This window comes from Primulina tabacum, chromosome 6 (assembly GCF_025594145.1).
Source record: "Primulina tabacum isolate GXHZ01 chromosome 6, ASM2559414v2, whole genome shotgun sequence".
In the NCBI taxonomy this organism is placed as follows: domain Eukaryota; kingdom Viridiplantae; phylum Streptophyta; class Magnoliopsida; order Lamiales; family Gesneriaceae; genus Primulina; species Primulina tabacum.
This window is the reverse complement of record NC_134555.1, coordinates 38,122,118-38,133,620: the sequence shown is the minus strand read 5'-3', so window position 1 is coordinate 38,133,620 and position 11,503 is coordinate 38,122,118. Positions and strand designations below refer to the sequence as shown.

The following is an 11,503-nucleotide window of genomic DNA, read 5'->3' as shown; positions in this document are numbered from 1 at the left end:
TCACTCATCAAATAAAATATTTGTAAATTTTTTTATCTTTTAATTTCTAATTATGTATTAAATTTATCTGAAAGTAAATTCAATAAACTAAAAAACTAACTTTATTGAATTATTTATTTTACTTAAATTAAAAATATAAAATACAATTATTTTATTTATTTTAATAACAAAACAAATATTCAATTCTTTGTATTTGTAAAGTTACAAGGTAACCAAATTTATTATTAATTATTTTTAGATTGGTAACCCATTTTTTTCAAATTAATAACTTGATTTTTTTTATATTATTAAATTGTATTTATATAATAATAAAAAAAGAAAAAAGAACAAGTAATATACCAAAAGCCATTTTTGGCACAGTACCGTTTTCCCTTCTCCGATATAGCGACGCAAATGGTAGTATCTCCATTTTGGGCAAAAAACCACGTGAGACAGTTTCGCATATCGTATTTTGTGAGACGAATATCTTATTTGGGTCATCTATAAAAAAATATTACTTTTATGCGAAGAGTATTACTTTTATTGTGAATATCGATAGGGTCGTATCACAGATAAAGATTCATGAGACAGTCTCACAAAAAATCTACCCCTCCATTTTGACTTCCCCCGTGCTCTCTGAGTATAAAATATAGAATGAATAATTCTGAATACATTTAATTTTTTATTAGAAAAATAATTACAGCACAAGAAGAGATTTTACAAGACAAATATAAAATTATTTTTTTTATCCACTCATTTTTAATATTGACGCCCTATATATTTGTTAATGCGACAACTTTAACATACCAAAAAATACGCCCACATCAACGATTAAATTCAAATAGTCAAAAATTAAAAATTAATACATCAAAATTAAAATTTAAAGAGAGAGAACACCAAAAAAATATTTCCTAAACCAAAAATTAATATGCTTTGACAAATCAAACCACCAAAACTAAAGACCATGAAAAACAAAGACCATTTAAATTAAATGTCGCAAAAATGTCAGTATATAATTATACGAATGAAACCTCGAAACAAAATTTTATACCAACACGACCAATCTTTTTTCTCCTACAAAAAAGAATCACATTTTGCAATCCTTATGGAGCATTCGTTTTTCTCCGCTTCAATTCACTTGTCTGGTTCGAGTCGGCGCTGAGTATTCCCTCATCTGACTGCAACTAATTTCAAAATTTCTGTACACTTCGTAAAATCATAAACATCGTTGTACCGAAGCTGGCTCACCATGGAAATTTTCTTCCCTTTCCTCTTCCATTTCGGAAAGACATTGTGTTTTTCAAAACTTGCTGGAAACGCCATGTTCTGGGTTTAGAATTCCAACTTTTGCGTCCTTGGCCAGACAACCATTGTCCATTCCCACAATACACGGCTTGGAAAATTTTGCCAGTGTAGAGTGATGTGATAAAAATTCTGCATTCTGCAGCTCGTTGCACATTTCAGAAGATACGACATACTCGTCAAATTCCTTCAATACCTCCAGATAATCATTGTCTCTCGTAGAATGCAGATTAGGGGTGATTTCTTCCACGAATGGATATGATAGGCCTGATAAATTCACCTCTTCAGGCCGAGGGGATGAAGAAGCGCTCTCACCACCAATAGCCAGAGCTACACATTCACCACCTGTTACTGTTTCTGGATTCTCTGTCCTCTTTTTTCTAGCTTTATATACGTTTGCAGTCCTGATTTTGTTCATAATTCCCATTAAAGACATCGAGTCAGGGAAAGGATGATCATCAGCAGCATTGGTTCCTATTTTCCCCTCTTTGGTTTCCTCTTGCCTCTTCAAAACGGCTGCATCCCCAACAAGCATTTCCGCTTCACTTGGAGTCTCCAGCACGTCGACAAGCGATTTGACAGACCTCCTCGGATTGACAGACCTCCTTGACCGTAATTTTGGAACCCTGATACTTTGGGAGGCATCAGTACCCACAGTGACCCTCTGCAAATTGGAATATGTGAGACGTAATGGGCATTCTTCCACTGGAACAAAATCTTCACCTTCATTTGAACCTCGTTCAATCACTCTCTTTCTGTTACATATTGCAGTAGATCTAGGGAAACCATCTACGGAATCTCCTCTAAATATGCAGATAAAATTATGGTAAGCTAATACTGAAATAACTGAAATAGCATACATATCGATAACAATAAAGCATACCCTGATCTCTTCCCTTCCAGTCCAGATGACCTATTAGGATTGTTATAATGCAAAGCAGATTCTCTTATCGCCTTACCATTGGCCATACCATCTCTCCAAGGTGACGAACAACTCTCTGATAAAGGAATGGTCTTTTGCTTGGCAGTCCTTCCCTTCCTTGAGACAGGTCTCCGATGCATATTCCCAAGTTCACTGCCATATGTTAACCTCAGAACGTCATCCAAACCAATCTCAGTGGCATTGGAAATGGTAGCTGCATTTCTGTCCAAAGAAAATAACACATCATCATGTGTTCCAAGAAAAATGAAAACGAGCAAACTAAGAATACTGGGCTCACCCAGAAGCATCTTTTTGGATGTGTTCACAACCGTCGCTACCCCTGCGCATGTTCAAAGAAAAAGAATCATTTTCAAAATGTACAAACTACTGGACTTCTTTGCGGCAGGAAAAAAGGCTACGAAAAGTAACGCTTCAATAATTGTACCTAGATCTCTTTTTTCTCTGAGAAGCCACAAAATTTTTGGAGCCAGTAAGTAAATTATTTTCTGGCAGTAGAAAGTCATTAGGTCCAAGGGTAGGTCGTTCGGACTCCCGATCAACAAAATTTGATATTAATGCAGCCTTTTGTATCTCTCTAGCCGCTTGAAGGAGAGGCACTTCATGTGGAAACAATACCTTCCACCTCCTAATAAGTATCATTAAATAGTAGTGAAAACCACAAGAGACGAGTTAGGCAGCAAATATATGACACAACTTCAATGAGGAATCCATTCAACCAGACCCACAAGTAATTCAAACCTGCGACACTGATTATCAGTACGAGGAGGAACACATCCAGCAACCTTGGACCAACAATATCCATATTCTGCAATGGCAGCTTCCAATTTTGAATCTTCTTCTATAGACCATCCAGCCATATTCAAGGAAGGATCTAAGCAATTGACCCATCTGCAAATTGAACAATTCCATCGTAAGCTTGAACTCATATAATACCAATAATTTTATAGAACTGCACAAATGCACTTTTAAAATTGAATTGCACTTCTGCATTTACACAAGTATCAAATTAGTTGGGAAAAATATCCATTCAAAAAGGGAAAAAAATACCTTTCTCTGCACTGCACCTGTGTCCTGCCAGGAACACACTGGGCTACTTTCTTCCATGTTTTCGGACCAAAAAGCGTCACAGCAATTTTTATCCTCTTGTCTTCCTCTGCTGTCCATTTCCCAACCCTTTTCCTGGCTGGGTGAAGCGTCTTCAGCCATCTGCACTCATGACAAGATGTTAACTTACTTTTGAAATACCATTTCACTAAAATTTTGTCTCAAGCTTGCACGACTCAATCAAACAAAATCAATTAGTTTGAACTTTACAGCTGACCTTACACAGCAGATGCATTAAAAGCATAAAAGAATCCCACTAATACTATAAGACCTAAATTTATAGACATTTTACAGTAAACCAACAAGATTTGCTTTCCAATTTTAACGGATAGGGTTGGTTAAGGTCCTTAAGGATTTACTAGGTGGTGTTAAAACTAAAGAATTGGTTTAACTTGTTCTGCCCCAGAAAAAAGCTGTAGACCACAGCCTATAGTATGATTAGTGAGCGTCAGGCACTAGAAAAAGTGTGCAGATGATTATAAGACTGAATAAGTGTAACCCCCTTGCCACAATGAGGATATAGAATATCTAGGAAGAAGGAAAGGTCAAACTCCTGCCCCATGTCACACAAATTACTTATTTCTGTACAAGGAAGATAGTTGCGAAGGATGTGTGGGCAAGAGCTCGACCTTCATCGCCTTTCACCTATCTCATAAAATTAAACATCAAATTCTTCTAAAAAATGAGAAATACTTTACACTTTGAAGAGGCAGTAGCCTATTATACAAACAAATATGGAGAACCTTAAGAAGATAGTTCTGTTTTTGGAAATTTTTGTCGTATTTCAGTCTGAACATATAAAAGTGCAGATTGCTGTTTATGTGACACATCATACACTTTGGCCTGTTACCAATGTCCTTTAATTTGATTCACATATGATAGGTCCTTAGTCCAATAAATGTAACAATGCCAATAATACTTGTGTTCTTACCACAGTAATTAAGAGGATAGCATGTAACTGCATCTTAAAAGCTTTCAAACTACTGTCAAACAATACAGATATCAATTTTTCCCTTCATTAAGCATCTGGTCATCTTGTGTGACACCAACCTCGAAGCAACGGAAACAAATATCAGCCCATCATAAAAATGCACCTAAGCTAATTCTGACTTATTCAAGACATGCTATACAAACCCATAAGAAAATAAATTCTTTCTTTAATGATGTACGGAAAAATACGGAGTGATTATAAAATCAACATAAATAAACAAAAAACTCCAGTATGGTTTCTGTAACAAAAAAATTATGAAATGAAAACAGCAAGCGTATTGCAACTCCTTTATATAGCAAGTGTAGTGTCACTTCAATATTTCAAGGGTGGGGATATTTAAATGGGGATATGTAAGTTTAATATCACCACCATATCACAAACTGCATTTATATTTCCAATATCTAATATAATACCCCGGCAATTTAACAGAAGCTTAAAAACCACTAAGTCATCTTTGAGCATGATAACTGACCTATTAGAACACTGGGTACCAGTCCTTCCTTCCATCACAGAAGCGACGAGTTGCCAATTACTCTCACCAAAATTTTCAACAGCATCACGAAGCTGATCATCCTCCACCTTGGTCCACTCTCTTTTGAGTATTGAAGCATTAAGACTCCTTTGGTAACGTGCTAAGCACTGAAAAGGTGTCCTGTTTGTTCCCAGTAAAACAGCAATATCAATCCAGTTATTTAGTCCCTTTTGTTGGACAATATGCAAAAGATTCTTGTCCTCCATTGCAGTCCATGGATTATGATTAACTAAGGGGTCTTCATAGTTGAGAAACCTGCCAATATGATGGTGAAATATTGATACTAAGTAGTAAAATCCATCTTTTCACTCTCACATCAAACAAGACATGTGCTAAAAGTACAGTACCACAAGTATTATGCGTTTATTTTTGTAATTTGACAAAATCATCACCATACACCAATGTGACAGGAATACGAGGACACCAACAGATTCATTTAATAATTATTTCACATTTCATTTCAGCCAGTGTTCCCTTCTATTTATTTTGTCGTTCCTTTTTAGTGCCATAGAGCATTCGAGTAAAAATATGAAACAACTTAAAACAAGGACTCCAACGGTATATGCAGCAAAAGGTATCATAAAAGTTAACCATTTAAGCAACTATAAAAATCAACATCTTACCTGGCCTGACATTCCGCCCCAGAACGACTGGGAACATACATGGCAGCCAGCTGTTCCCAATTGACCTTTGGCAAGAACAATCTAACTCTCTCAGGGTTGAAGTCAAGATCTTTAATTGATGATATGATGCTGTCAATGTTATTAGAATCTCCAGAAGATCCGTCCATACAGCTGCAAATGATAATCAAGTTAACAAAGAAAAGCAAATGCAACTCTATAATCATAAAAGTTTGACGTGGGCAATGAGTCTAATTATGGCACAATCTCATACTCAGTAAGAACGTTGTCGAAATGTTGTCTCTTTGACTCAGCAAGTTCTCCCACATCTCACTGCATCTTCTCCAACAAAATTATACACCAACTACTCCACGAAAACTTTGAAACTAGTTTTATCTTAGGCAATAGGTTCCCACTAACAGCGTCCTCATAAGCAATTAAGGAGTGGCTTGAAATTCAGATTCTTTGCTTTCTTTCAACATTCATTTTTTGTTCTTATAGACATTTCTTGCACATGTGTATTTTACCATTACTCAGATGCAAAGGTTCTATACTTCTATGAAAGATAAGTGTAACACATACGAACAAAAGCTTCCACAAAAATTGGTTCAAAAATAGCGATAAATAAACTGAGTATCCAAAAAAAAAAGAAAAAAAATAGGCCTTTTGTAAGACGGTCCCACGAATCTTTATCTGTGAGACGGGTCAACCCTACCGATATTCACAATAAAAAGTAATACTCTTAGCATAAAAAGTAATATTTTTTCATAGATGACCCAAATAAGAGATCCGTCTCACAAAATACGAATACGACCCGTGAAACTGTCTTACACAAGTTTTTGCCAAAAAAATATGGAGCACTCTCTTCAGCTAAAATACATGACTTGGAGTTGGTCTAAATTACACTCTGAAAGTTTGACGAAAAGAAGATCTAAGAACATTTACATCTTATATACTTTCTTCAGCTCAAATAAGACCATTTTAGATTCAAACTTTCTTATGTCCGTCCAGGTGATATATTACAATGAAACGATTGGAAACAAAATGCCAAAGATGACTAACCATTGCTAAAGGTATTAGCACCCCAGATCATGCAATCAAAGTCTTCTTGAAATTTAAAAAAGGTTAAATGTGCATTACATAAGCATATGCCCAGATATTCCCACAATAATCATCATGTGCACTATAAGAAACAAACCTGAACAGTTCAACAGATCGCTGAAGCAATATTCCCTGAAATTGTTGTTTCACACCCTTCCCAAGATTTTCCTTTTCTTCCTTTGACCACTTCTCCCCACTCATTGAATCTGGAAGTGTTGCCATTGTCTCCCTATAGCTAGAAACGTGAATATTCTCCGGAGGTCCCTTGTACAAGGCTGGGATCTTCTTCTCATTGAACTGTAGAATTAAAATTTGCAGTTCAACATTAAATTAGAACAAAACAATAACAAAATCCCAAAAATGAAGACAAAGTAACGAAAAACACTGTTTCCGGTAACATATATATAAAACAATTAGCAAATTAGTAACAAACATGGACACCGGGCATTATCCACCTGTGACACGTTGTATTGTACGATTGGCCACCAAAGAACCCTATAGGAAAGTAAAATAAAACCAAACATAGACCCAACTCCCAGCCCCACCAAACTCCTAAAAGAGAAAAATAAACACAAGTTCCGTTTAAACATAGATGATGTTGCAATGAAGAGTAAAGCCATGATGAAAGCAGAAAGACCTTTGAGTTCGCCCTTAACTTTGGCACTGATATCAACTGCAAACGAGCATCCTTTTTGCGTGACAAAGCTCTCCCAATCCTCTTTTTGCAAGCGACATGAAAGTCTTTTAGTATTTTGACACGTTCTGTCAGCTTTTTAAGTTCTTCCATTCTAGCTTCTATGTGCATCATCTTACATCGTACAAATTTCTGGTAAGATCTATTCTTCTTAATAGCATCAACAAATGTCAGAGCAGATTTTGGGAACTTAGAGGCTTTGAGTTGAAATCCAGCAGCATCATCAGATCCTGGCCCACCCAATTCAACTAAGTCAAAAGACTGTATTCCACTATCATCGTCACATGCTACTGGCTTCTGGGTAGTAGGTTCACTTGAATCTACACAATTGAGAAACCCTTCTCGAGCATTAGTTCTATCACCAAACAAGCTATTGGAAGATTCCTTTTCTGAATCTATGATACCCACCTGCACAGGTCTATGCAAAACATCCTCTATATTGTCTTTCAAGCCACCTATACCTCATAATGCAAATAAGAGTAAGTTACAAGTTCTAAACAAATCAAACTAAAAGTAGATCATTTGTGGATTACGGTACACAAGATAGAGAGTAAATTGAACAACAGTTTGCCTCATTCAAATTACAACAAGCTTTCAAAGTGAATTTAAAACAAAGATGTTTGCCTCATTCTCTTGCTTCACACAAAGATGTTTTCAAACAAAGATGTTTGCCTCTAGTAGCTAAAAATCCTTTCAAATTCAAATACCAAATATCGACTTCACACATTCCAAATGCAGTTGATCTTGCCACGCAAAAAGAAAAGGAATAAAAATCTTCAACTAACCGTCACTGTAGGCAGCGAAACGCCTTTGAATAACACGAAGGGTTTCATAATCCTCATCACAATCATCTGCGTCTGACCAGTCAGGTGGTAGTACACACAAAGGTTTTTGCGTCACAAGCTCCTCCATATCCGAGGGGATCGCGAAGCGTTTCTCAATGTTGCGCACCAATTCTAGGTCATGATCTCCGTCAGATTCAGCATCCGACGAGGAACTTATGCCAGCGGCGCCCCCAGAGTCGGAGGTCAGTTGAAGATTGTTGCCCATTGGGTTGCTGCCGGTTATCTGACAAGCCCTCCTTAGAGCTTCCATATCTGCGTTGAAACCGTCGTCGGAATCGGATAATTCTTCGTCTAAGGAATGCATCTTCGCAAATTTGGGATGGTGAAATCGGTCGGGTTTTTTTTTGAAGAGGAAAAACAACCTAAAGTTGAAGAAGGGCTATGGCATTGACGGCAATGGATGTAGAAATACAATTGAAATTAGGTTACTATTTATGACATTTAGCTTCCAATTTTATTACCAGCCTAGAGCCATTTCACACGGCTTTATCGAAAATTGATATTTTTTTTTATTATTTTTAATCAATAATTTTTTCATTTTTATTAAAATACGACACGAATACAACGATCAATAAAGTTATCATAGTTTAAACGGCGTTCGAACTAGTTTAGTCGATCTTAATTATGTCTTATATACAAATTAAGCATGTTCATTAGTTATTTTAATCATTGGTCTCGTTAAAATAATTCCTCATATTTTCAGGTGGTGGAAAGATTATTCATACAACTTTTAAAAAAAATTACTAAGATACCGTTGAAAAATATATTTAAAATGTGTGTGTTGAATATTTGAATGTTGAAAATAAGAGTTGTAAATATTGAAAATTAGTGTGTGATGATGTAGGTAATTATGTATTTTATTTTTGGATTATTTGTAAAGATTTCCTATAAATAGATCTCTCATTTGTGCAGAAAATCACAATTGAGTAGAGAGAAAAATATTATAAAGCGTGTAGTTTGGTAAATTTTGAGAGTTTGAGATTTTTACTTTTTACCATAAATTTTTACTTTTTCACAACACGTTATCAGCACGAAGCTCTAAAAGTCCTCCATCATTTTTCAAGCTCCAAACAGAAGAAAAAGGTAACAAAAGTAATAATATTTATTTTACTGTTATTTATTTATTGTTTATATATTTAATATATAATATAATGTTATTATTAATAATAAAAATAAATTTTTCAAAAACTTGTTATAAATCCTGGGAGGATGTTAAGACGACATCCCACACTCCCGGTAAGGGATACGACAAGTATAAAAGCCTATAAGATTTTTAAATAAAATATCTTATGACACATCATTATAATAATATGATATGATATACATAATTATTTAAATATGTCTAATATTATATACACCATAATATTACCATAAAATTATACAAATACATACCTTTATTTTTTTATACACCAACGGTCATAAACGGTAACAAAACGGCTAGTTTTTGCCCTATAAATATGATCTCATAAACACATTCAATCACTCCAACTTTCTCTTCTTCTCTAAAAATTATTCTTCACTAAATTTTCGAAGAAAAAAGAAGATGGCTTTCTCAAGGTTATTTTTAATTATTTTGGTTATCATACTCACGAGTCTTTTATTTATCGGAGAATATCATCCTCGTGTGTTTTCTTTATTTTTACAAATGCTTGTACTTGTTGTTTATCCATTACTTTGTATTGCAATATTCATTAACTAATAAAATGCATCGTAATTTTTTTTAGTACCACCATGTCAAATTTGACAAAGCTCGAATTTGTTGCGCTCGACATCACGGGAAAAAATTATATGCCATGGACTCTCGATGTAGAAATGCATCTTGAGTCATTGGGTCTAAGTGAGACAATAAAAGAAAATGGCATATCGACATCACAAGAAAAGGCAAAAGCCATTATATTTTTGCGTCGACATCTCGACGATGGATTGAAATGTGAATATTTAATTGAAAAAGATCACATTGCTTTGTGGAAAGGATTGAAAGAAAGATTTGAACATATAAGGGAAGTTATACTTCCGACCGGCCGTGATGAATGGAATATGTTAAGATTCCAAGATTTTAAGAAAGTCAGCGATTATAATTCAGCGATGTATCGAATAATCTCGCAGCTAAAATTTTGTGGACATGAGGTCACAGAATCGGAAATGCTTGAAAAAACATTTTCCACGTTTCATGCATCAAATATTACTCTACAGCAACAATATAGAGTACGTGGATTTGCGAGATATTCTGAACTCATCGCCTGTCTTCTTGTGGCGGAAAAAAACAACGAGCTATTAATGAGAAATCATCAGTCCCGACCCACTGGATCAACAGCATTTCCAGAAGTAAATGTTGTAAGTAAAAATGAATTTAAACCTGGAAACCAAAATCAAATTCAAAGACAAGGTTTTGGTCGAGGTCGAGGTCGAGGTCGAGGTCGTGGACGTGGACGTGGACGTGGAATTGGCCGTGGTCGTGATCGAGGCCGTGGTTTTGAAAACAATAGAGATAATTATTTTTATAATTCATCTCAAAAGAGCGTCCCAAACCATCCACAGAAAAGGCATCATGAGAATACAAGTGTTAATGAGAATCACTCAAAAAGATATGAAAGTTCTTGTTTCAGATGTGGTACTCCAGGACATTGGTCCAAAATTTGTCGAGCCCCTGAACACCTTTGTAAACTTTATAAAGAATCATTAAAGGGGAAAGGAATGGAGACCAACTTCACTGAACGCAGTGACCATTTGAGTGATTCAACTCATTTTGATGCTGGTGATTTTATGAATGATTTCTCTGGAAATGATCAATATGTTGGTGGGATAGAAATGAACAATATTGATGCTGCAGATTTTCTCAATGATTTCTCTGAAAATGAACAATATAGTGGTAGAATATAAATGTACAATAATTTATTTTTCATGTATCCATATAATGTTTTATTGTATAATTATGATATGTGTTATATTTAAATATATATTGCCAGTAATTTTATTTCATTGCATATTTTTTTGAAGTTCAAAAAATGAAAAATGCTATGAGCAAAGCTGAAGTTTGCATACCCGATAGTGATACAACGCACACTATCATCCGAGATAAAAGATATTTCTTGGAACTAAAACCAACAAAAACAACGGTGAATACAATATCAGGTCCTGTAGACTTGATTAAAGGATGTGGTAAAGCACAATTTTTGTTACCTAATGGTACAAAATTTTTGATCAATGATGCTTTATATTCACCACAATCGAAAAGAAATTTGTTGAGTTTTAATGATATATATTCCCATGGGTATGATACTCAAACAATGAATGAAGAGAATAAGAAATATATGTGTCTTATCACATATAAATCAGGAAAGAAATATGTGATTGAAAAACTACCAATGCTCCCTACTGGATTGCATTATACA

General features: G+C 35.0%; 1 protein-coding gene across 1 annotated transcript; it reads right to left on the bottom strand.

Annotated features, from left to right (window-relative positions):
- Nucleotides 1–872: 872 nt before the first annotated feature.
- LOC142549375 (uncharacterized) lies at nucleotides 873–8,514 on the bottom strand. Its single transcript, XM_075658296.1, has 11 exons — nucleotides 8,052–8,514; nucleotides 7,210–7,721; nucleotides 6,670–6,869; nucleotides 5,475–5,645; nucleotides 4,792–5,106; nucleotides 3,272–3,430; nucleotides 2,963–3,112; nucleotides 2,649–2,849; nucleotides 2,502–2,543; nucleotides 2,165–2,425; nucleotides 873–2,084 (listed from the first exon to the last, which is right to left on the bottom strand). Exons 1-11 carry the CDS (start codon nucleotides 8,413–8,415, stop codon nucleotides 1,280–1,282), a joined length of 3,180 nt encoding a protein of 1,059 aa, XP_075514411.1. The 5' UTR covers nucleotides 8,416–8,514; the 3' UTR covers nucleotides 873–1,279.
- Nucleotides 8,515–11,503: the final 2,989 nt, after the last annotated feature.

What these genes read in the sequence shown, in the direction of transcription:
- LOC142549375 (XM_075658296.1), bottom strand. Translation starts at nt 8,415, where the DNA reads ATGCATTCCTTAGACGAAGAATTATCCGATTCCGACGACGGTTTCAAC. An exon ending in CGATCTGTTGAACTGTTCAG is followed by an intron (nt 5,646 to 6,669) that starts GTTTGTTTCTTA and finishes TATCATTTGCAG; the next exon opens with CTGTATGGACGGATCTTCTG. An exon ending in ATCCAAAAAGATGCTTCTGG is followed by an intron (nt 2,426 to 2,501) that starts GTGAGCCCAGTA and finishes TTCTTTGGACAG; the next exon opens with AAATGCAGCTACCATTTCCA.